The sequence below is a fragment of the Haliotis rufescens genome, unplaced genomic scaffold, assembly GCF_023055435.1.
Source record: "Haliotis rufescens isolate VD_foot unplaced genomic scaffold, xgHalRufe1.0.p SCAF_31, whole genome shotgun sequence".
Classification (NCBI taxonomy): Eukaryota; Metazoa; Mollusca; class Gastropoda; order Lepetellida; family Haliotidae; genus Haliotis; species Haliotis rufescens.
This window is the reverse complement of record NW_025964013.1, coordinates 4,580,776-4,607,388: the sequence shown is the minus strand read 5'-3', so window position 1 is coordinate 4,607,388 and position 26,613 is coordinate 4,580,776. Positions and strand designations below refer to the sequence as shown.

At 45.6% G+C, this 26,613-nt stretch overlaps 1 protein-coding gene across 9 annotated transcripts in view; it reads left to right on the top strand.

The window, feature by feature from the left end:
- The window catches only part of LOC124122562 (transient receptor potential cation channel subfamily M member-like 2), a 79,905-nt gene extending 55,985 nt beyond the window's left edge, over positions 1-23,920 (top strand). For 8 of the 9 annotated variants that reach the window (XM_048380538.1, XM_048380537.1, XM_048380539.1 and 5 more), the window contains 12 exons: positions 968-1,106; positions 1,387-1,543; positions 2,098-2,212; positions 2,944-3,107; positions 3,290-3,375; positions 5,706-5,900; positions 7,776-7,881; positions 8,421-8,564; positions 8,999-9,112; positions 12,345-12,359; positions 19,977-20,018; positions 21,795-23,920. In XM_048380538.1, coding sequence (XP_048236495.1) covers positions 968-1,106; positions 1,387-1,543; positions 2,098-2,212; positions 2,944-3,107; positions 3,290-3,375; positions 5,706-5,900; positions 7,776-7,881; positions 8,421-8,564; positions 8,999-9,112; positions 12,345-12,359; positions 19,977-20,018; positions 21,795-21,911 — 1,394 coding nt within the window. In that variant the 3' untranslated portion in view covers positions 21,912-23,920. The remainder of the gene's footprint in view (positions 1-967; positions 1,107-1,386; positions 1,544-2,097; positions 2,213-2,943; positions 3,108-3,289; positions 3,376-5,705; positions 5,901-7,775; positions 7,882-8,420; positions 8,565-8,998; positions 9,113-12,344; positions 12,360-19,976; positions 20,019-21,794) is intronic. The other variant, XM_048380541.1, reaches the window with a different exon arrangement.
- The last annotated feature ends 2,693 nt before the right edge of the window (positions 23,921-26,613 follow it).

Here is a 26,613-nt window from a genome sequence, read left to right as displayed (position 1 = left end):
TACTTATGTGTGAGGAAAATAGTGTATTGGTGTTTGTGGTGTATATGGTTTATCTAAGTAATACTTGTATAGATGTCAGTACAGTATGTGATGTGTCTGAGTAATACGTAGGTGTTAGGAAAAGAGTTTATAGATATTAGTACATTATATGAGGGGGTACGGGTGGCCCAGTTGCCTAAGGCGAAGTAATTTTTACTGTGCAGAGTTGCATCCTTTGGGCATGCCACAAACCTATGATCGTGGGTTTGAATCCCAGTTTGACCCAATTAATCTTCTAGGTTTGTCAGCACCATACCCGTGCTCGTGGGTTTCACCAAAATGGTAAACATCTGAGACCTGCACTTTCAGGCTTTCCTCCCACATTAAGCTGACACGCCATGATATGTAATTGGAATACTGTTCAAAGCGACATTAAACCCACCTCACTCACTCACATAACATGATTAATCAAAGTAAAATATAAGTGTTAGGACAACAGTATTAGGTTGTTATTACAGTGTATGATTAAGCAGTACTTTGTTGTAAGGAAAGTAGTGTATAGGTTTCAGTTTGGAATATGGTTTATTTAACTAACCCTCTATGTTAGGAGTGAGTTGGGTTTAGCACTTCTTTTAACAGTATTCCAGTTATATCACGGCGTGTCAGCTTAATGTGGGAGGAAAGCCCGAAGTGATGCGGGTCTTAGATGTTTACCACTTCGGTGAAACCCACGAGCACAGGTATGGTGCTGACAAACCTAGAAACATAATCGGGGCGAACTGGGATTCGCTGGTAACCCACAATCATAGGTTTCTGGCGTGCCCAAGAGACGCAACTCTGCACAGTGAATCGCGTGCCTTAGACGACTGGGCCACCCGTGCCCCCTCTGTGTTAGGAAGATGGTAGATGTTTGTTTCTGGTTTAGCTAGAATGTAGCATCTTTGTTTTATCCATGTGAAGTCTCTGTGTATATGTGACGTGTCTTCAGGGAAGGAGTACAAGGACAAGAGACTGGAGGAGAAGCAGCTGGTGCAGTGGGAGAACGTCATCGCCGACGCCTTCCTTATGAAGACGGACGAGCGAGAGAAGGAGTCGGTTGAAAATCGAGTGCAGGCAACACTTACTAGGTGAGTCACAAATAGATCTCTCCTGAGCAGGTGGATGACGAGTAAGTCGGATCTATGTCAGGCGTTTTTGCAGCTACTTAAGATACATTACTAGAAGATGAATGGGTTTGATAGGATTTGCCTAGATTGGTGTGGACTAGGCTGTATGTCCAGCTATGTGGACAGGTTTAAGTATGGAAAGATTAGAAGAGTCCAAGAAACAAACCAGATGAGCAGGTGAAACTCTTAATACCTTTCCTGGCGCCAAGGCAACCATCTTCATGTGGTATTCTCTGTCCAGACTGGACCTGATCGCGACGAAGGTGGATGACCTCCAGGACACCCAGGCAGCAGGGGGCACTGTCATGGCAGCAGGGGCTGCTTTGAGAGAGGATGCTTACCCAGCCCTGTACATGCCGCCCGAGCTGGACGACAGACTCAAGCTGATTGAGGGCCAGGTAATGTGCAGTGTTAGAGATTTACAGATGTGAAATTACCACTATCTTAGATACATATCAGAATGCTTTGTGATAGCTTCAAGACGATAAACTGTCAAAATTGAAAATATATGCAGTTTATTATTGTATTATTAGAATTTGATATTACATACAGGTCATGAGAGGTGATGAAAGGGTTTATGTTAAGATTATAAAAAATGTCACACCTCCATTGACTTAGAAAAGGAGGGCACTTCTGAAAAAAAGACATCAATGCTTCAGGAATTCTTTGAGGACAACAATTATACTCAAAATGTGTCATGTGATTTGAAAATGAAGTCTTATAGATTACATTTTAGGTGCATTGACACTTAATATTGACCAGCTGTCTAAATGTATTTTCTAACATCATTATTGTGAAATGGACATTAATGAATACACTATCAATACAACACTATCTGTTGTGTGTTTCAGTGCCATGTAAAATCTTGACCTATCTGACCTTTGATCCTTGTCTGTTTTGTGGCAGTCCATTCCAACCTGACCTGAACCAGGAACTGTTGTTTTGTTTCCAGATGGTGCACACATTCAAGGCTCTGGACTGGATCATGAGGTCTCTGGCTCAAAACCAGATGGCATGCAAGGAGCCACGCCCTCAGCTGCCTGACCCGGAGCTTGCCATTAAACAACGTAGGTGTTTATTGCCCCAAGGGACCATGTACTTGTGAAGGGGTGGGGTAGGGGAGGGTCACTCAACAGACTTCAAGGAGACTTACAGCGTGGCAGTTCAGGGGCGGGCCATGAACAGCATCGACAATTGGTTTACTTACTGTTACAAGGCCAGTTAACTGTGTGCGTGCAAATGCTCAAGTTCCAGTGTTGATTGTGTGTGTGAGTGAGGGAGTGAGGTGAGGTGAGGTGAGGGAGTTAGGTGAGTGAGTGAGGTGAGGTGAGTGGGTGAGGTGAGTGAGTGAGGTGAGTGAGTGAGTGAGTGAGGAGTTAGTAAGTGAGGAGGTGAGTGAGTGAGTGAGGAGGTGAGTGAGTGAGTGAGGTGAGTGGGTGGGTGAGTGAGTGTGTGAGTGAGTGAGGAGGTGAGTGAGTGAGTGAGTGAGGAGGTGAGTGAGTGAGATGTGAGTGGGTGGGTGGGTGAGTGAGTGAGTGAGAGGAGGTGAGTGAGTGAGTGAGGTGAGTGAGTGAGTGAGGTGGTGGGTGAGTGTGTGAGTGAGTAGGTGAGTGAGTGAGGGAGTGAGGTGAGGTAGTGAGGGAGTGAGTGTGCGCATGTAAGTGTGTGTGTTCCAGGTCCACAGTTAACTGTGTGTGTGTCTGTATGCATGGTGTGACACACAGACATCTGTGTGTATGTCTGTGTGTGTGTCTGTGTGTTCCATGTCTACAGTTAACTCTGTGTGTGTGTGTTCCAGGTCAACAGCGGGAGGAGGAGGAGGCTCAACAAGACCGGGACCTGGTGCGGTCTCTCCGCATACAGCGCTACCAGTACCACTTCGAGTCTCGCAACTCCCCCTACCCAGGCTCCCGTCCCCGGGTTCAGCGTTACCCAGTGCCTGATGAGAAGGTGCCATGGACTGTGAGTGCTTTATCATGTCACTGTTGAAGTCCAGGTTGGTTTGTGGAGTGTGTCAGTGATGTTTTACACAACCATGATACTTTGGAAGATATTTCAAATATTCTGATTTCTTTGTAATTATGGAGCAGTTTTTTTTCAGTGTCACATATGCTTGGTAGGAACATTTTCTCTGTGTGTTCCAGGAACCCTTCTCTGAATATGCACCAGTTGTATACAGTCATGACTTCATCAAGGACAAGGACTGGGCTGATCCCGATCTCATGTCACTGTAAGTTAATGCCACTGTCAGAGCTGCAGTGACTTTATGCCCATTAACTTTGTCTGTTGACTTGTTGCCCCTTGACTTTGTATGTGATGACTGTATGCCCGGTGACTTTGTCTGTTGACTGTATGTCATTTGACTATATGCTTAGTGACTGTCTGTTGACTGTATGCCTTTCAATCTTATGCCCATTGACTTGATGCCTGTTGACCTCGTGCCTGTTGACCTTATGCCTGTTGACCTTATGCCTGTTGACCTTGTTCCTGTTGACGGGGGCACGGGGGGCCCAGTCGTCTAAGGCGCCGCGATTCGCTGTGCAGAGTTGCGTCCACGAAACGCCAGAAACCTATGATTGTGGGTTCGAATCCCGGTTAACCCTGATTATGTTTCTAGGTTTGTCAGCACCATACCCGTGCTCGTGGGTTTCACCGAAGTGGTCAACGTCTGAGACCTTCATCACTTCGGGCTTTCCTCCCACATTAAGCTGACACGCCGTGATATAACTGTAATACTGTTAAAAGCGGCGTTAAACCCAACTCACTCACTCACTCAATGTTCCAGTTGACCTAGTGCCTGTTGACCTTATGCCTGTTGATCTAGTGCCTGTTGACCTTATGCCTGTTGACCTTATGCCTGTTGACCTTATGCCTGTTGACCTAGTGCCTGTTTACTTTGTGCCTGTTGACCTTATGCCTGTTGACCTTAAGCCTGTTGACCTAGTGCCTGTTTACTTTGTGCCTGTTGACCTTATGCCTGTTGATCTAGTGCCTGTTGACCTTATGCCTGTTGACCTTATGCCTGTTGACCTTATGCCTGTTGACCTTATGCCTGTTGACCTTAAGCCTGTTGACCTAGTGCCTGTTTACTTTGTGCCTGTTGACCTTATGCCTGTTGATCTAGTGCCTGTTGACCTTATGCCTGTTGACCTAGTGCTTGTTTACTTTGTGCCTGTTGACCTTATGCCTGTTGATCTAGTGCCTGTTGACCTTATGCCTGTTGATCTAGTGCTTGTTTACTTTGTGCCTGTTGACCTTATGCCTGTTGATCTAGTGCCTGTTGACCTTATGCCTGTTGATCTAGTGCCTGTTGACCTTATGCCTGTTGATCTAGTGCCTGTTGACCTTATGCCTGTTGACCTAGTGCTTGTTGACCTAGTGCCTGTTGACCTTATGCCTGTTGATCTAGTGCCTGTTGACCTTATGCCTGTTGACCTAGTGCTTGTTTACTTTGTGCCTGTTGACCTTATGCCTGTTGATCTAGTGCCTGTTGACCTTATGCCTGTTGATCTAGTGCCTGTTGACCTTATGCCTGTTGATCTAGTGCCTGTTGACCTTATGCCTGTTGACCTAGTGCCTGTTTACTTTGTGCCTGTTGACCTTATGCCTGTTGATCTAGTGCCTGTTGACCTTATGCCTGTTGACCTTATGCCTGTTGATCTAGTGCCTGTTGACCTTATGCCTGTTGATCTAGTGCCTGTTGACCTTATGCCTGTTGATCTAGTGCCTGTTGACCTTATGCCTGTTGACCTAGTGCCTGTTGACCTTATGCCTGTTGATCTAGTGCCTGTTGACCTTATGCCTGTTGACCTAGTGCTTGTTTACTTTGTGCCTGTTGACCTTATGCCTGTTGATCTAGTGCCTGTTGACCTTATGCCTGTTGATCTAGTGCCTGTTGACCTTATGCCTGTTGATCTAGTGCCTGTTGACCTTATGCCTGTTGACCTAGTGCCTGTTTACTTTGTGCCTGTTGACCTTATGCCTGTTGATCTAGTGCCTGTTGACCTTATGCCTGTTGACCTTATGCCTGTTGACCTTATGCCTGATGACCTATTGCCTGTTGACCTAGTGCCTGTTGACCTTATGCCTGTTGACCTAGTGCCTGTTGACCTTATGCCTGATGACCTTATGCCTGATGACCTATTGCCTGTTTACTTTGTGCCTGTTTACTTCGGGAGGGAATTTTCCACAGCAGCTTATGCTTGTTTTAGGGGGTGATTTAGTGGATTGCAGTTAGGTGGTGAGACTCAGTGACTTGTGTCCTAGGGTGTCGCCAAACCCTGCTGGCATCGATTGTTGCTAAAAATATCAACCAGGCTGCCATTAAATAGATTGAATATTGCTGAGCTTGGCAAACCTTATGCCCATTGACTTAGTACTTATAGACCTTAGACCAAATGACTTTCTGACTACTTACTGCGTCTTTTCAGATCTTTTCCTTTACAATTTGATAATTTTGATTTTAATTGTGCATCTTGTACAACAAAGATTGTTGAAAGTTGAGTGTTGACACTGGTGAGATCAAGAGCATGATTTTACCATTGAGTTTCCCTGTTTCAGATCTGTTGCACAGCGGAACATATTGACATTCAACAGCTTTGACAAGAAATTTCGGGTGGATCGAACAAGTCATTTGGGCAAATATGATGTTGTTGATGGTCTTCCAATCAATCCTCGGGGTCGGACTGGAATAACAGGGAGAGGAAGTCTGGGCCGGTGGGGCCCCAACCATGCAGGCGACCCAGTTGTGACCAGGTGTGAGGGAGTGGGGTAGAGGGGATCTAGGTGTGAGGGAGTGGGATAGAGGGGATCTAGGTGTGAGGGGGTGGAGTAGAGGGGATCTAGGTGTGAGGGGGTGGAGTAGAGGGGATCTAGGTGTGAGGGGGTGGGGTAGAGGGGATCTAGGTGTGAGGGGTTGGGGTAGAGGGGATCTAGGTGTGAGGGAGTGGGATAGAGGGGATCTAGGTGTGAGGGGGTGGAGTAGAGGGGATCTAGGTGTGAGGGGGTGGGGTAGAGGGGATCTAGGTGTGAGGGGTTGGGGTAGAGGGGATCTAGGTGTGAGGGGTTGGGGTAGAGCGGATCTAGGTGTGAGGGGTTGGGGTAGAGGGGATCTAGGTGTGAGGGGTTGGGAAAGAGGGGATCTAGGTGTGAGGGAGTGGGATAGAGGGGATCTAGGTGTGAGGGGGTGGGGTAGAGAGGATCTAGGTGTGAGGGGGTGGGGTAGAGGGGATCTAGGTGTGGGGTAGAGGGGATCTAGGTGTGAGGTAGAGGGGATCTAGGTGTGAGGGTGTGGGGTAGAGGGGATCTCGGTGTGAGGGAGTGGGGTAGAGGGGATCTAGGTGTGAGGGGGTGGGGTAGAGGGGATCTAGGTGTGAGGGGTTGGGGTAGAGGGGATCTAGATGTGAGGGGGTGGGGAAGAGGGGATCTAGGTGTGGGGTAGATTGGGATCTAGGTGTGAGGGGGTGGGGTAGAGAGGTTTTAGGTGTGAGGGGGTGGGGTAGAGGGGATCTAGATGTGAAGGGGTGGGGTAGAGGGGATCTAGATGTGAGGGGGTGGGGTAGAGGGGATCTAGGTGTGAGGGGGTGGGGAAGAGGGGATCTAGGTGTGGGGTAGAGGGGATCTAGGTGTTAGGGAGTGGGGTAGAGGGGATCTAGGTGTGAGGGGGTGGAGTAGAGGGGATCTAGGTGTGAGGGGGTGGTGTAGAGGGGATCTAGGTGTAAGGGGGTGGTGTAGAGGGGATCTAGGTGTGAGGGGGTGGGGTAGATGGGGATCTAGGTGTGAGGGGGTGGGGTAGATGGGGATCTAGGTGTGAGGGGTTGGTGTAGAGGGGATCTAGGTTTGAGGGGGTGGGGTAAAGGGGATCTAGGTGTGAGGGGGTGGTGTAGAGGGGATCTAGATGTGAGGGGGTGGGATAGAGGGGATCTAGGTGTGGGGTAGATTGGGATCTAGGTGTTAGGGGATTGGGTAGACAGGATCTAGGTGTGAGGGGGTGGAGTAGATGGGGATCTAGGTGTGAGGGGGTGGTGTAGAGGGGATCTAGGTGTGAGGGGGTGGGGTAAAGGGGATCTAGGTGTGAGGGGGTGGTGTAGAGGGGATCTAGGTGTGAGGGAGTGGGGTAGATGGGGATATAGGTGTGGGGTAGATGGGGATCTAGGGGTGGGGTAGATGCGGATCTAGGTGTGGGGTAGATGGGATCTAGGTGTGAGGGGGTGGGATAGAGGGGATCTAGGCGTGGGGTAGATGGGGATCTAGGTGTGAGGGGGTGGGGTAGATGGGGATCTAGGTGTGAGGGAGTGGGGTAGATGGGGATCTAGGTCTGACTCAGTCGGGTTGAGTAGAAGGGAGTAGATGGTTAGGGACTGATTAAGAGAATAACCTCTCAGTTAGGTGGTAGACACTATGTAGATATTGGTTAGTGTTAACACCAGCTACTATTGCTTCTGTTGGTACATGCATGGCTCTAATAACTGAATGCACCTGGAATCATATCAGAACACATCATATGCTGGGATTATCTGCTACACACACGTGTATATAAGGAAGACTAGACCAGCAGTACTGCTGCCTGTTCCAGTCCAGATAGGACCTTGACCACAGACAGCATGACTTGACCTGTCTCTTCTGTTTCAGATGGAAGCTAGATGAGATTGGCAACAAAATGTTGATGGATGGCAAGCCCTTGCTACAGTTTGTGGTGGTGCAGAGATCAGACAACAAACAGTGGGCTCTCCCAGGGGTAGGTCCATCAGCCCGTCACCATAGTAACCAGCACCTCAAGTCTGAAAAATATATTTTACAGGCTCTTTTAATGTGGTCTCATTTAAAGTGGTCACTGGTGATACCACTGGTTATTGGTTTGTCTTTTCCATAATTGTTCATGTCGAAGGCCCGGGTTTGATTCTCCACATGGGTACAATGAGTGAAGCCCATTTCTGGTGTCCCCAGGCGTGATATTGCTGAAATATTGCTAAAAGCGGTGTAAAACAATACTCACTCACGCCAAGATTGTTCACTTGTGGTCTTAGGGACAACAATTTTGGGAGCAACATCCCTTTGATGCAGAACAAAAATGTGACTATTAAGATGCAGATACTAATGCTATTAGAAGCCTCTCTAGGTCCCATATTACACCAACTGATCCAACTGGTGTCAGCATTATAACTGACTACCGTCTACACTGCTGGAAAGCATGCCTGTTTAGTAAGAGTGCTTCACGTGGCAGTGTGATAATCAGATCCTGTGTCAAGCTTACAGGAACATGCTGCTTTGTTGCAGGCGATCTGTGAGCCCCAGCTGAGAGTGTGGGACATTCTGAAGACGGACTTCACGGCAGAGGCAATGGACTCCCTGATGGGGGAACCAGAGGAGAGGGAAAAGATCCTGGTGAAGCTGGAGGAGCTCTCCAAACTCGGGGAGGAGGTGAGTGACACACACCTGCATTCTCTTGTGACCTGGAATAATGTCAGTTGTAAATTCACTATGATGGTCTGTTGGCCGACCTGTGAAGATCTGGGGTGGAAAAGGTCTTCAGCAAAACATGCTTGCCGTAAGTGGCGACTATGCTTGTAGTAAGTGGCGACTAACAGGATCAGGTGGCTTGGTTGATGCATGTCATCATGTCCCAATTGAGTGGATCGATGCTCATAATGTCAATCACTGGATTGTCAGGTCGAGACTTGATAATTTACAGACCCTCGTCATATAGCTGGAATATTGCTGAGTGCAGTGTTAAACATCAAAACGACCAACTGTTGGCCTTAATAGCTGAAAGTTTTGTCCAGAATATGTAGGTTTATTTTTTCGGTAGACTATTATATACATGTCACAAACTCACTTCTCTGTCTCGTGTGCAGGTGTACCGAGACTACGCTGATGACTCTCGCAACACCGACAACGCTTGGCTGGAGACACGTGTGGTCAACTACCACGATGAGGAAGGCAGTATATTGAAGCACTTTGTTCTGAGGGTAAGGTCCAACACTTGCCCGTCTTTATACTCAGCATGGCTTTGTCCCAGGACAATGCTGTGACTGTTTGTAATCTTCATCATCATCACACTTGGAAGGAGTGGAAATAATAGAAACTATATACTTACATTGCAAATGTAATTGGTGATGTTCAGTATCTTTGTGGTTTAAGTATTTCTGCTTTACCAGTGCCTAATCTTTGCACAGCCTCCCTCCGTTCCTTGACCCCAGAATTCTGTGCAGTGGTCAAGTTGTTAGTGTGTTTCCTGGATAGGCAAAAGACTCACATGGATAAATGGATGTGGATTCTATAAGACACCATCAATGCTTAAAATGTTTGTTGTTTGTTAAACACAGTTCTCGGCAATATTGATTCTAAAAATATGCCAATTGCTGCCACTGAAAGGGCAAAGTTTTTCCCAATGGTTTAAACAATTGGGTAAAACAATTTGACCAGAATGTTATCAAAATTTAACAAGTAATTTAAATTTGTCGAAAATTTTGTGCAGTAGCAGCCAGTTTACGGCCAGGGACGTTACTCATATTTCTTTTCGCTGAGTCATTTTCTGTAATATTGAGTGGGTTGAAGTGAGTGAAAATTATAGAGTTTCCCCTTTGACACTTCTAATAAAACAAGAGTGAGAAATGAGCCCTGATGTAAGATAGACCGTGATATGTAGTCTTTGTTTTGTGGCAGCACCAAGGGAAGCAAGCCATCTCTGTCCTGGGAAGGTAGATGAACTGGCAACGGTTTCATTGACAGTCAGTCCCCTTAGTTTCCCGGCATTGTCAGACATCCAGTAAAGAGTAGAACCATAGTTTTACTTTCCTTTGGAATTAGGCTGATTACAGTTGGTAATCAACATCATAGAATATGTAGTTGTCCTCCAGATATTGTCCTAGGTTTAGTCCCAAACATAAGTCAGGGCAGATGTTTAAGCCCAATAATATTTCTAGTTTTCATTGTGTGTTTGTTTTCTCGCCTGTCTGTGGTGGCATGTCCCATGATGCAGTGGACGTAGAGATACCGTTATGCATGTGACGACCTGCATGTTCTAGTCTGTGTTCAGTACTATAGTCTGGAAGGTAATTTAAGGTACCGACGTTTACTACAATATCTGAAAAACTATTAGACCTACTCCAGTCAAAGTTGGTATGAGATTATTAAACAGTTATACATAACTGGATATTACATTTAAAGACAATCGGTGCATGAATAAAAAATCTGTCTATTTAGCTATCACTATATTTCATCAACAACCAGACCTGTTTGTCACGGGTTGAACGAGCATTCATTGAAACAGCCATCTGCATAATGCTACCCCTGCGTCACAGGGCCATATGACACAGTTGAACCAATCAACTCAACTTGAAAGGGTGCACGGGAATCATGCACGCATGAATATGGTGTTAGTGTTTGGCCTTCAACGTGCTGAAGATGTGTATTGCAGCTTCAACAACCAGAACTTTATTGATTATTGATTCCTTGATGACAATGTTTGGGTACGTTTCTGTATACAGAAATGTTCCCTAGCCAAAATAAAAATACAGAAAATTACAGAAACGTACCCTAGGATGAGTTCATTCTGCATTGGGCAGAGCGTTTGACTTGTCCCTCAGGCTCATTGCGCACTTAGCCTCACTTTGTCCTGCAGCCTGGAAATGCTCTGTCGGAACCCCCACCCACTCCTCTGTGCTCATACTTGGAGGGAGAGGGATCGTCCTGCTGGGCTTACTTTCTCCACTATTTATAATGTCAAACCTGACACAATTAGTTCAATTTAAAAAAAGATGTTTTCATAATGCACAAGTACTAAATTAATCTCTCTTTTTCATTTTCAACCAAATATTTTTCAATTTTCCAAGACAACAAGTTTCATGTAGTTATCTATGACAAGATATGCCATTGCAGGGGATATTGGTGACTTTGAATTCTTTTTTTTTCTGCGATGTTCTGATAAATACCAACGTTTGGACATTTGTAGAAAGATTTCAGAAGACATCCAAGCTTCTGCACCAGCATGTTATATAAGAAACGAGCATATTCCGCCATTCGCAGTATTACCTAATCAGGCGGACCAGAACAACTTGAACTGTTTCCGGTTTTGGGTTGCGGATTATGGACTTGTCTGCCGTTTAGAGAACTGGGAGAGTTTCTATAGTCTGATTTTGGTTTAGGTACATGTCTGTATATAGAAACGTACCTGGGGTACATGTCTGTATATAGAAACGTACCTGGGGTACATGTCTGTATATAGAAACGTACCTGGGGTACATGTCTGTGTATAGAAAGGTACCTGGGGTAATGTCTGTATATAGAAATGTACCTGGGGTACATGTCTGTATATAGAAACGTACCTGGGGTACATATCTGTGTATAGAAACGTACCTGGGGTACATGTCTGTGTATAGAAACGTACCTGGGGTAATGTCTGTATATAGAAACGTACCTGGGGTACATGTCTGTGTATAGAAACGTACCTGGGGTACATGTCTGTATATAGAAATGTACCTGGGGTACATGTCTGTATATAGAAACGTACCTGGGGTACATGTCTGTGTATAGAAACGTACCTGGGGTACATGTCTGTATATAGAAATGTACCTGGGGTACATGTCTGTAGTACATTTAGTAGTACCCGTGCCAACAACGACCCCTTAAGCAGAACTATCAAACTATTATATAGCCTTTTGATCATATATCATTTCAGAAGAAATTGTGCATGTAGTCCTTCTTGTGTGACAGGGATTCACAGTGAGGTCACTTAATAACTAGGAAGGACAACTCTGGGTTATCCTAAATAGTTGTCTTGACTACCTCCTTTGATACATTGTTGAATACGTGAACTATAATCTACATGGAAGGTTTATGATTTCATAATATAACTACCAACCGAATAAACTATAAACTTACCCAATACTATGTTTACACTTGACCATTGTGACATCATTTTCTATACTACCTTGACATTGTTATGATATACGAACTGTGTCAAATTATATTTTACACTTCTTAAAGGTCTTACAAATGAAAGCTTCTGCAATTTAGGATGTGATGATTTGTTCAACTGTCTTCATTTGATAAAAGGAGAGCATCCTAGAATGTCTGTTAATTGAAGAATGACAATAAATTGAAGGTTCAGCCCATGTATCTCTTCTCTTGTGTGAACCGTCTATGGGTCCATGTCATAGTTTCATGTCCAACTTCACATCCCCTTTCTTCTCTTCACAGCCGCATAAAGCACAGGTGAGCTAGTCTAGACCACATTCCCTCAACGCTCCCTCCTCCACACGTCCCTGTCAAGAACACAAGTCTATGTCAGACTGCATGGTGTCACTGTCTAGACCACATTCCCTCAACGCTCCCTCCTCCACACGTCCCTGTCCAGAACAAAAGTCTATGTCAGACTGCATGGTGTCACTGTCTAGACCACATTCCCTCAACACTCCCTCCCACACACGTCCCTGTCCAGAACACAACTCTATGTCAGACTGCATGGTGTCACTGTCTAGACCACATTCCCTCAACACTCCCTCCTCCACACGTCCCTGTCCAGAACACAAGTCTATGTCAGACTGCATGGTGTCAATGTCTAGACCACATTCCCTCAACGCTCCCTCCTACACACGTCCCTGTCCAGAACACAAGTCTATGTCAGACTGCATGGTGTCACTGTCTAGACCACATTCCCTCAACGCTCCCTCCCACACTCGTCCCTGTCCAGAACACAACTCTATGTCAGATTGCATTGTGTCACTGTCTAGACCACATTCCCTCAACGCTCCCTCCTACACACGTCCCTGTCCAGAACACAAGTCTATGTCAGATTGCATTGTGTCACTGTCTAGACCACATTCCCTCAACGCTCCCTCCTCCACACGTCCCTGTCCAGAACACAACTCTATGTCAGACTGCATGGTGTCACTGTCTAGACCACATTCCCTCAACGCTCCCTCCTCCACACGTCCCTGTCCAGAACACAACTCTATGTCAGACTGCATTGTGTCACTGTCTAGACCACATTTCCTCAACGCTCCCTCCCACACACGTCCCTGTCCAGAACACAACTCTATGTCAGACTGCATGGTGTCACTGTCTAGACCACATTCCCTCAACGCTCCCTCCCACACTCGTCCCTGTCCAGAACACAACTCTATGTCAGACTGCATGGTGTCACTGTCTAGACCACATTACCTCAATGCTCCCTCCTACACACGTCCCTGTCCAGAACACAAGTCTATGTCAGACTGCATGGTGTCACTGTCTAGACCACATTCCCTCAACGCTCCCTCCTCCACACGTCCCTGTCCAGAACACAACTCTATGTCAGACTGCATGGTGTCACTGTCTAGACCACATTCCCTCAACGCTCCCTCCTCCACACGTCCCTGTCCAGAACACAACTCTATGTCAGATTGCATTGTGTCACTGTCTAGACCACATTCCCTCAACGCTCCCTCCCACACACGTCCCTGTCCAGAACACAACTCTATGTCAGACTGCATGGTGTCACTGTCTAGACCACATTCCCTCAACGCTCCTTCCTACACACGTCCCTGTCCAGAGCACAACTCTATGTCAGACTGCATGGTGTCACTGTCTAGACCACATTCCCTCAACGCTCCCTCCTACACACGTCCCTGTCCAGAACACAACTCTATGTCAGACTGCATGGTGTCACTGTCTAGACCACATTCCCTCAACACTCCCTCCTCCACACGTCCCTGTCCAGAACACAAGTCTATGTCAGACTGCATGGTGTCAATGTCTAGACCACATTCCCTCAACGCTCCCTCCTACACACGTCCCTGTCCAGAACACAAGTCTATGTCAGACTGCATGGTGTCACTGTCTAGACCACATTCCCTCAACGCTCCCTCCCACACTCGTCCCTGTCCAGAACACAACTCTATGTCAGATTGCATTGTGTCACTGTCTAGACCACATTCCCTCAACGCTCCCTCCTACACACGTCCCTGTCCAGAACACAAGTCTATGTCAGATTGCATTGTGTCACTGTCTAGACCACATTCCCTCAACGCTCCCTCCTCCACACGTCCCTGTCCAGAACACAACTCTATGTCAGACTGCATGGTGTCACTGTCTAGACCACATTCCCTCAACGCTCCCTCCTCCACACGTCCCTGTCCAGAACACAACTCTATGTCAGACTGCATTGTGTCACTGTCTAGACCACATTTCCTCAACGCTCCCTCCCACACACGTCCCTGTCCAGAACACAACTCTATGTCAGACTGCATGGTGTCACTGTCTAGACCACATTCCCTCAACGCTCCCTCCCACACTCGTCCCTGTCCAGAACACAAGTCTATGTCAGACTGCATGGTGTCACTGTCTAGACCACATTACCTCAATGCTCCCTCCTACACACGTCCCTGTCCAGAACACAAGTCTATGTCAGACTGCATGGTGTCACTGTCTAGACCACATTCCCTCAACGCTCCCTCCTCCACACGTCCCTGTCCAGAACACAACTCTATGTCAGACTGCATGGTGTCACTGTCTAGACCACATTCCCTCAACGCTCCCTCCTCCACACGTCCCTGTCCAGAACACAACTCTATGTCAGATTGCATTGTGTCACTGTCTAGACCACATTCCCTCAACGCTCCCTCCCACACACGTCCCTGTCCAGAACACAACTCTATGTCAGACTGCATGGTGTCACTGTCTAGACCACATTCCCTCAACGCTCCTTCCTACACACGTCCCTGTCCAGAGCACAACTCTATGTCAGACTGCATGGTGTCACTGTCTAGACCACATTCCCTCAACGCTCCCTCCTACACACGTCCCTGTCCAGAACACAACTCTATGTCAGACTGCATGGTGTCACTGTCTAGACCACATTCCCTCAACGCTCCTTCCTACACACGTCCCTGTCCAGAGCACAACTCTATGTCAGACTGCATGGTGTCACTGTCTAGACCACATTCCCTCAACGCTCCCTCCCACACACGTCCCTGTCCAGAACACAACTCTATGTCAGATTGCATTGTGTCACTGTCTAGACCACATTCCTTCAATGCTCCCTCCCACACACGTCCCTGTCCAGAGCACAAGTCTATGTCAGACTGCATGTTGTCACTGTCTAGACCACATTCCCTCAACGCTCCCTCCTACACACGTCCCTGTCCAGAACACAAGTCTATGTCAGACTGCATGGTGTCACTGTCTAGACCACATTCCCTCAACGCTCCCTCCTCCACACGTCCCTGTCCAGAACACAACTCTATGTCAGATTGCATTGTGTCACTGTCGAGACCACATTCCCTCAACGCTCCCTCCCACACACGTCCCTGTCCAGAGCACAAGTCTATGTCAGATTGCATTGTGTCACTGTCGAGACCACATTCCCTCAACGCTCCCTCCTCCACACGCCCCTGTCCAGAACACAAGTCTATGTCAGACTGCATGGTGTCACTGTCTAGACCACATTCCCTCAACGCTCCCTCCTCCACACGTCCCTGTCCAGAACACAACTCTATGTCAGACTGCATGGTGTCACTATCTAGACCACATTCCCTCAACGCTCCCTCCTACACACGTCCCTGTCCAGAACACAACTCTATGTCAGACTGCATGGTGTCACTATCTAGACCACATTCCCTCAACGCTCCCTCCTCCACACGTCCCTGTCCAGAACACAACTCTATGTCAGACTGCATTGTGTCACTGTCTAGACCACATTCCCTCAACACTCCCTCCTCCACACGTCCCTGTCCAGAACACAAGTCTATGTCAGACTGCATGGTGTCACTGTCTAGACCACATTCCCTCAACGCTCCCTCCCACACACGTCCCTGTCCAGAACACAAGTCTATGTCAGACTGCATGGTGTCACTGTCTAGACCACATTCCCTCAACGCTCCCTCCCACACACGTCCCTGTCCAGAACACAACTCTATGTCAGACTGCATGGTGTCACTGTCTAGACCACATTCCCTCAACGCTCCCTCCTCCACACGTCCCTGTCCAGAACACAACTCTATGTCAGACTGCATGGTGTCACTGTCTAGACCACATTCCCTCAACGCTCCCTCCTCCACACGTCCCTGTCCAGAACACAACTCTATGTCAGACTGCATGGTGTCACTGTGTGACTGTTACCCCTCTATGTAACTGTTACCCCTCTATGTGACTGTTACCCCTCTATGTGACTGTTACCCTCTATGTGACTGTTACCCTCTATGTGACTGTTACCCTCTATGTGACTGTTACCCCTCTATGTGACTGTTACCCCTCTATGTGACTGTTACCCCTCATTATGACTGTTACCCCTCTATGTGACTGTTACCCCTCTTTATGACTGTTACCCCTCTATGTGACTGTTACCCTCTATGAGACTGTTACCCTCTATGTGACTGTTACCCCTCTATGTGACTGTTACCCCTCTATGTGACTGTTACCCCTCTATGTGACTGTTACCCCTCTATGTGACTGTTACCCTCTATGTGACTGTTACCCCTCTATGTGACTGTTACCCCTCTATGTGACTGTTACCCCTCATTATGACTGTTACCCCTCTATGTGACTGTTACCACTCTTTATGACTGTTACCCCTCTATGTGACTGTTACCCTCTATGTGACTGTTACCCTCTATGTGACTGTGTCCCCTCTATGTGACTGTTACCCCTCTATGTGACTGTTACCCCTCTATGTGACTGTTACCCCTCCATGTGACCGTGTCCCCTCTATGTGACTGTTACCCCTCTATGTGACTGTTACCCCTCATTATGACTGTTACCCCTCTATGTGACTGTTACCCCTCATTATGACTGTTACCCCTCTATGTGACTGTTACCCCTCTATGTGACTGTTGCCTCTCTATGTGACCGTGTCCCCTCTATGTGACTGTTACCCCTCTATGTGACTGTTACCCCTCTATGTGACTGTTACCCCTCCATGTGACCGTGTCCCCTCTATGTGACTGTTACCCCTCTATGTGACTGTTACCCCTCATTATGACTGTTACCCCTCTATGTGACTGTTACCCCTCATTATGACTGTTACCCCTCTATGTGACTGTTACCCCTCTATGTGACTGTTGCCTCTCTATGTGACCGTGTCCCCTCTATGTGACTGTTACCCTTCTATGTGACTGTTACCTCTCTATGGGACTGTTACCCCTCTATGTGACTGTTACCCTCTATGTGACTGTTACCCTCTATGTGACCGTGTCCCCTCTATGTGACTGTTAACCCTCTATGTGACTGTTACCCTCTATGTGACTGTTACCCTCTATGTGACCGTGTCCCCTCTATGTGACTGTTACCCCTCTATGTGACTGTTACCTCTCTATGTGACTGTTACCCCTCTATGTGACTGTTACCTCTCTATGTGACTGTTACCCCTCTATGTGACTGTTACCCCTCTATGTGACTGTTACCCTCTATGTGACTGATGCCCTCTATGTGACTGTTACCCTCTTTGTGACCGTGTCCCCTCTATGTGACTGTTACCCTCTATGTGACTGTTACCCCTCTATGTGACTGTTACCCCTCTATGTGACTGTTTCCCCTCCATGTGACGGTGTCCCCTCAATGTGACTGTTACCCCTCTATGTGACTGTTACCTCTCTATGTGACTGTTACCCTCTATGTGACTGTTGCCTCTCTATGTGACCGTGTCCCCTCTATGTGACTGTTACCTCTCTATGTGACTGTTACCTCTCTATGTGACTGTTACCCTCTATGTGACTGTTACCTCTCTATGTGACTGTTACCCTCTATGTGACTGTTACCCTCTATGTGACTGTTACCTCTCTATGTGACTGTTACCTCTCTATGTGACTGTTACCCCTCTATGTGACTGTTACCCTCTATGTGACTGTTGCCTCTCTATGTGACCGTGTCCCCTCTATGTGACTGTTACCTCTCTATGTGACTGTTACCTCTCTATGTGACTGTTACCTTCTATGTGACTGTTACCTCTCTATGTGACTGTTACCTCTCTATGTGACTGTTACCCTCTATGTGACTGTTACCTCTCTATGTGACTGTTACCTCTCTATGTGACTGTTACCTCTCTATGTGACTGTTACCCCTCTATGTGACTGTTACCCCTCTATGTGACTGTTACCCTCTATGTGACTGTTACCTCTCTATGTGACTGTTACCCTCTATGTGACTGTTACTCTCTATGTGACTGTTACCCTCTATGTGACCTTGTCCCCTCTATGTGACTGTTACCTCTCTATGTGACTGTTACCCCTCTATGTGACTGTTACCCTCTATGTGACTGTTACCTCTCTATGTGACTGTTACCTCTCTATGTGACTGTTACCCTCTATGTGACTGTTACCTCTCTATGTGACTGTTACCTCTGTATGTGACTGTTACCCCTCTATGTGACTGTTAACCTCTATGTGACTGTTACCCTCTATGTGACTGTTACCTCTCTATGTGACTGTTACCCTCTATGTGACTGTTACTCTCTATGTGACTGTTACCCTCTATGTGACCTTGTCCCCTCTATGTGACTGTTACCTCTCTATGTGACTGTTACCCCTCTATGTGACTGTGTCCCCTCTATGTGACTGTTACCCCTCTATGTGACTGTTACCCCTCTATGTGACTGTTACCCCTCCATGTGACCGTGTCCCCTCTATGTGACTGTTACCCCTCTATGTGACTGTTACCCCTCATTATGACTGTTACCCCTCTATGTGACTGTTACCCCTCATTATGACTGTTACCCCTCTATGTGACTGTTACCCCTCTATGTGTGTGTTACCCTCTATGTGACTGTTGCCTCTCTATGTGACCGTGTCCCCTCTATGTGACTGTTACCCCTCTATGTGACTGTTACCTCTCTATGTGACTGTTACCCCTCTATGTGACCGTGTCCCCTCTATGTGACCGTGTCCCCTCTATGTGACTGTTACCTCTCTATGTGACTGTTACCTCTCTATGTGACTGTTACCTCTCTATGTGACTGTTACCTCTCTATGTGACTGTTACCCTCTATGTGACTGTTGCCCCTCTATGTGACTGTGGCCCCTCTATGTGACTGTTACCTCTCTATGTGACTGTTACCTCTCTATGTGACTGTTTGCCCCTCTATGTGACAGTTACCTCTCTATGTGACGGTGTCCCCTCCATGTGACCGTGTCCCCTCTATGTGACTGTTACCCTCTATGTGACTGTGTCCCCTCTATGTGACTGTTACCCCTCCATGTGACCGTGTCCCCTCTATGTGACTGTTACCCTCTATGTCAGATATTAGCTTGGTGTCATTCTTCAAGTTTTCCTCTATGTGACTGTTGCCCCTCTATGTGACTGTTACCCCTCTATGTGACTGTTACCCCTCTATGTGACTGTTACCCTCTATGTGACTGTTACCCCTCTATGTGACTGTTACCCCTCTATGTGACTGTTACCCTCTATGTGACTGTTACCCCTCTATGTGACTGTTACCCCTCTATGTGACTGTTACCCTCTATGTGACTGTGTCCCCTCTATGTGACTGTTACCCCTCTATGTGACTGTTACCCTCTATGTGACTGTTACCCCTCTATGTGACTGTTACCCCTCCATGTGACCGTGTCCCCTCTATGTGACTGTTACCCCTCTATGTGACTGTTACCTCTCTATGTGACTGTTACCTCTCTATGTGACTGTTACCCCTCTATGTGACTGTTACCCCTCTATGTGACTGTTACCTCTCTATGTGACTGTTACCTCTCTATGTGACTGTTACCTCTCTATGTGACTGTTACCCCTCTATGTGACCGTGTCCCCTCTATGTGACTGTTACCCTCTATGTCAGATATTAGTTTGGTGTCATCCTTCAAGTTTTCGGTATGTCTTTTGTTCTTGTGTTCTCTTATTCCATTTCAGTTGAGCTATTGGAATTCCCTGGTTGGATATCAATATATCAGTGTAAAATTTACAACCTATCTTTGGTTTTTCCAGTTCTTGCAAGCTTCTTATGAATATTTCTCAGTGTTCAATCTGTTTGTGTTTTTCTAGCCATTGTTATGGAATGTTAATATTCAGTGTTCTGTAATCAATCTGGGCTCCAATGATTGCATGTTTCTTTTTGTACACTGTGCATGGTGTATTCTGATTGATTGTATGACTTTGAGGGGCAGTCACGTAGCCTTGAGGTTTAAGCATTTGCTCATCATGCCAAAGACCCGGGTTCGATTCCAGACATGGGTACAATGAGTGAAGCCCATTTCTGTTGTCCCCCACTGTGGTTGTGCTGGAATGTTGCTAGAGCAGCCTAAAACCAAACTCACTGACTCACTGTATGACTTTGAAGCCTAGTCGGGTCACCTTCACCCTGCTCACTGAGTCTCTTCAGTCGGCATGAACAGCCCTCTTGTGCACAATGTCTGCTAGCTATGTTACCTTGACCGTGTTGTGACACCCCTGTCTGGGTGTCCGGTTGTGCTCATTTCCTCTGGCTCTTCATATTGTCAGCCAGTTTGCTTTTCTGGCTAAACACAGATCATCAGAAGAACACCATTCCACAACTCAAATCTGATTTGTCACCTTCATCTAGTCCACTGCCTCATTAGAACCTAGTCAACAGCATGATGGTGTTACACTTGTCCGCGTCTTCAGGACTGATAGGGGGCGGTCGGGTAGCCTAGTGGTTAAAGCGTTAGCTCGTCACGCCGAAGACCCGGGTTCGATTCCCGACATGGGTACAATGTGTGAAGCCCATTTCTGGTGTCCCCCGCCGTGATATTGCTGGAATATTGCTAAAAGCGGCGTAAAACCATACTCACTCACTCACTCGGGACTGATGAATTGTTTGATAGGCATTACATAGAAGAAGTTGACGGATGACAAGGAGGACACAATTTATGGGTAATAACTTCTTTATTTACTGTATAGGCGACATTTCGGTACAGGTCCTCATACCGTTGTCATGAACATAGTACAGAATATATACAGTAGGTGGATGATTAACAGTAACAACAATTGCATACAAGAGAGAGATTATTAACATGAGTAGTTTAAGTAATGGCAACAGAAGGATAATTCTGTAACAACATGATGGACAGAGAACACATGACAACTAGGATCTATACCGAAACGTGGCCTTTACAGTAAATATAGAAGTTGTTATCCATAAATTGTGTCTTCTTTGTCATCATGAATGCTGGTGTTACATTGATAGGCTGGGCCACGGTTGTATGCACTAATTCTATAGATAACATAACTTCTCTTATATTTTCTTACTACAAACTAATAGACTTGCATGCTTGAGTTACCTGAGGAGGTGTCTCCAGTGTTGTAAGGGTTCTCTTGTATTGTGTCTGCATGTATTGTAGCTTTGACATAATGACATCGTAATATTTATTTCAAGGTAAATTGTATGTACCTGTCAAATTAGAATTTGAAGTTACTATCAATGTACTTGATACAACTATATTGTAACCTTGGCTAATCAGTTCATTCTTTTGAATAATTTTATCTGTCAATTCACTGGTAAGTATCTCTGATGTGTGCCCATCTCCTGACCCAGCTCTTGGGAACAGGAATGAATAATTCTAATGGGGGAGTATCAGCAGTGCGAGATCCATCTTATTGAAATACCTCATATTTTCAGATGTGCGAGTGGGATGTGGGCTACTGGGATGTGATGATGTGATGATGTGATGCATCCATGTGATGTTCTTATACTTTTGTATGTCTTTCCAGGCTGGTGACACAGTGGATGCAGCAATATGGCAGACAATGACATCATCGCTGTCACTACACGGCAGCCACTCCTACTTCTGTCAACTGGTGGCTGAGAAGCTTCGAGCTTACTTCTGAGGCAGTGCGATACCCTGGTGCATCACCTTCAATCCCCCACTCAGTTCACATCAGTTGAGGAGTCATCAGCTACACCAGAACCTGTTTAGGCCGGTTGGGTACAAGCTGATGATGAGGACAGACTGTTGTTGGACAGTGTTCATGTTGAGGGTCTCGAGCATCACTTCCTTGTGTCTTTCACACCATATTAGGTCACAGATGTCATAGGGAAGATTCCCATGGTGTGCCACTCCTCTCATGAAGAACAGGGTGTTAAGGATGCACTGCCATGTACCAATAAGGCTACATGTCATGCCATTGCAAACCCAGCCTCCTGTCATGCCATTGCAACCCTGAGCCTCCCATCATGCTATGGCAACCCTGAGCCTCCTGTGATGTCATGGCAACCCCAAGCCTCATGCGATGTCATGGCAACCCTAAGCTGCATGTGGTGTCATGGTAACCCCAAGCCTCATGTCATGTGATGGCAACCCCAAGCTTCATGTGGTGTCATGGCAACCTCAAGCCTCATGTGATGTCATGGCAACCCTCAGCTTCATCTGTCATGGAATAACTTCGATTTACGCTTGGTTGGGATTGACATTTTAACATAAGATGGGTCAGAAGACTGCTCCATTGACTCCCAACTAAACAATATTCATGCACTAGTAAATTGAACTGTAAGCCACACGAGTATTGTCACACTAAGGTCACACCAGACAACTATCAGTTGGGACCGGATAAACTAGTCAGCAAACTGCAGCTGGGAACCGTGCCCTATCTGTGTGGACTTGTGAGTCACATGTGTGTGGACTTGTGAGTCACATGTGTGTGGACTTGTGAGTCACGTGTGTGTGTTGACATGTGTCTTGCCTGTAGGACAGAATCTCAATGTTTTACGGGTCAAGGTGGCTGTTTTTCAGAGTGATTTGTCTTTGCCTGCAGTGTCTTGTACCACAGTCTGTTGGAATGTAGAGTAGTTGCTCAAAGATATGGATAGAGTCAAAGGGTTTTCACAGGAATCACTGAATCAAATGAATTGTTCTTATCGACCTGAAAAATGTGAAGGGACTCCTAGTTACGTGTCAGATTCACCTGTATGCAGGACTCCACATCTGCTTACTCTGATGGCTGGTGATGACATTGTATCATCTCTGTACCATCTCTGTACCATCACTGTACCACCTCTGTATCATCTCAGGTACAACTGTACCTTCCAGTAGATGTTGTTATTGTGTTAATAGAGATACACGGTACATTACCACATTTGGAGACAATATTTCATTTTACTGAAGATGTTTATTTATCAAATCTTTCTATTTTTATTTATTTTAGATAGCTGTTTTTTTATGATGACTTTTAGTGGGCCACTTTAAAGCTGCCTGTGATACTGCTGTGATTGCGCCAGTGGGGACCACTGACTACCTTCAAGTGCCGTTACTGCTCACTTTGTCTACATGCTGTATATACCTTGTGCCACATAAAACCTGAAGCAACTTCAGGTCATTTTTTGGTTTTGTTGAGCAAAACCTGAAACTTTCAATGGGAGTCTTCACTGGGGTAAATGATACATATGCTGTATCAGTGTATTGGATGTACTTAGCATGAAATAAGAGGAAGCTATAGGAGACACTGTCACAGTCTTTAGAACTACTGATTCCACTTGTGTGATGTCATTGTATGTACAAGCATTGTATCGATGTAGTAGTCAAAAGTGTGTCAGTTAATGACTTATCTGCCCTTGTTCAACACAATGGACTTATGTTAATGAGTTATCTCCCTTGTCTACACAAAGTGCTTAACTTATTGAGTTTTCTCCTCTTGTCCAACACAAAAAACTTGTCAAGATTATCTCCCCTTGTCTTACAAAAAGAATTTAAGTGAATGGGTTATCTCCCCTTCTCCTAAACAAAGTCAAGCTCCTCACAGCGATAGTACGTTCCCGGAGCTCTCTATACTATCCCTGCCACCAGTCAAAACTCCCCACTGTGAATAGGTGGCCACAACCATGCTTGGAGTTGAACTCGCAACCGAATGACCGTTATGTTTACAAACAAGTGACGACTGTCGTGACGCCGAATATACTTATCGCTGCTAAATTACTTTCTTCGTTTGTCAATTTGAATTTCTGTTTCATTAAAACTATCGTGTTATTGATATAGTAAGAATGTAAGGGAGAAGTTGGTTGATTATCCGATAGTCTGCAACCTCGAACCAATCTGATTATCAAAACAACAAAGTAAATTCATCTGGAAAACATGGTCAGTCGTAAACCTTTTGGCCACCTATTCACAGTGGGGAGTTTTGACTGGTGGCAGGGATAGTATAGAGAGCTCCGGGAACGTACTATCGCTGTGAGGAGCTTGTCACAAAGGGTTAAGTTTATGAGTTATCTCCCCTTGTCCTATTGTCTCCCCTTGTCCTTCACAAAGGGTAATGTTAATGTTGCTAGAACAGATAAAACTACATTGAATGTCTCTCCCCACGATGTCACAATTCAATCATAGCTATTGTAACAGTCTTCCACTTAGACTGACAATAGCAGTTATCAGTAATGCTTAAGTTATCTCTGAAACAAGGCCTAGATAACTAGTCAGTATTGCCAGTTCCAAATAATATATATGGTTGAAACATTTGTGTATGATTTCTCACAATATTGCACTGTACAACACTCTCACTGAAATCATACACAAAGTTAATTTTGATATAATTTATTTTACATGTATAATTTTATGATTTATTTGTTGATATATGATGGGTATGCATTGTTACATGTATGCATTGTTACATGTATGCATATATATTGTTAGCTGCTGATGTACATGTTGAAAGAAGATATTTTTGTATTAGCCCCAAGAGCATGGCATGACTTGTGATGAATTTCAATGAATGGAGATATATTCCCTGTCTCTGCAATGAGTGATTTCCTTATCAAAATATGGTGTTTCCCTATCTGAAAGTCTTGACAGGCCAGGACAATTATATTTATATTTTTATAATTTTCTAGGCCGATAAGAAAGTTGCAAGAAGCAACAAAGATAGACATTCAAGATATAAAAAGGAATTTTTATTTTCTTCAAATAATGTGCTTAATAAAAGATTAAGATGGCTAGTAGGGCCATGAAATAGTACTTACTTACTTACTTTTTAATTTTTGTCTTGGACAATGTGATTTGACTGTTGATACGAGTACATTGATAGCAGTGAGACAATTAACATTCCATGAGGTTCTATGGTCAGTACAATAGTCCTCTCTTATTTATATACAACTACTATGGGCAGCCGGAGAGCATTGTAGATAACCACTTGCTCTCTCCTCCCCTTCCAGACCCGTCTCTCGTATATCTGAGACCCGTCTCTCGCATTTTAGGCCTGTCACTTGTGCATTTAAGACCTGTCTCTCATTTATTTGAGGCCTGTCTCTCATTTATTTGAGACCTGTCTCTCATTCATTTGAGGCCTGTCTCTCATTTATTTGAGGCCTGTCTCTCATTCATTTTAGGCCTGTCTCTCATTCATTTTAGGCCTGTCTCTCATTTATTTGAGGCCTGTCTCATTCATTTTAGGCCTGTCTCTCATTTATTTGAGGCCTGTCTCATTCATTTTAGGCCTGTCTCTCATTTATTTGAGGCCTGTCTCTCATTTATTTGAGACCTGTCTCTCATTCATTTGAGACCTGTCTCTCATTCATTTGAGGCCTGTCTCTCATTCATTTTAGGCCTGTCTCTCATTCATTTGAGGCCTGTCTCATTCATTTTAGGCCTGTCTCTCATTCATTTGAGGCCTGTCTCTCATTCATTTTAGGCCTGTCTCTCATTCATTTGAGGCCTGTCTCTCATTCATTTGAGGCCTGTCTCTCATTCATTTGAGGCCTGTCTCTCATTCATTTGAGGCCTGTCTCTCATTCATTTTAGGCCTGTCTCTCATTCATTTGAGGCCTGTCTCTCATTCATTTGAGGCCTGTCTCTCATTCATTTGAGGCCTGTCTCTCATTCATTTTAGGCCTGTCTCTCATTCATTTGAGGCCTGTCTCTCATTTATTTGAGGCCTGTCTCTCATTCATTTTAGGCCTGTCTCTCATTTATTTGAGGCCTGTCTCATTTATTGAGACCTGTCTCATGTATCTGAGACCAATCTATCATATGTTTGAGACCTGTTTCCTGTGTATTTGAGACCTGCTTCTTGTCCATGAATATATAAATTATTAAATATTAACTAATTCATTAGCAACTACACCAAATTTGTAAATTACGTGATTTTGATGGACTGGATTGTTCCATTGCTCAGCTGACAATCAGTGCTGACCTAGATTCATGACGTGACCACTAATGGTTGAATGCGTAAATGCCAGTGCCTACATATTGTAATTGGTGTATCACTGAAGGTATGCACAACTTGATCTGGTAGCAATTTGTAATGAGAATAATATCTTGTACAGACATTGGAACCAGTAAACACTAACCGCAGACAGGTATATTTGGTAGATTAGACATCCCACTGTCTGCATGACCCCTTCTGTCATCCCCCAACCTCCCACCATCCCCCATCCTCCCACCATCCCCCATCCTCCCACATCACGACAGACATGGCCTCGGACCACTGTCATCAACAGATTTAGGCCCTGCTTTGATCAAATAAACAAAAATCATACTCTTTGACATTGTTTTGGATAAGAGGCAACCTTTAGTTGATATTTCCTTTGATCTGTGCAGGTAATTAGGGT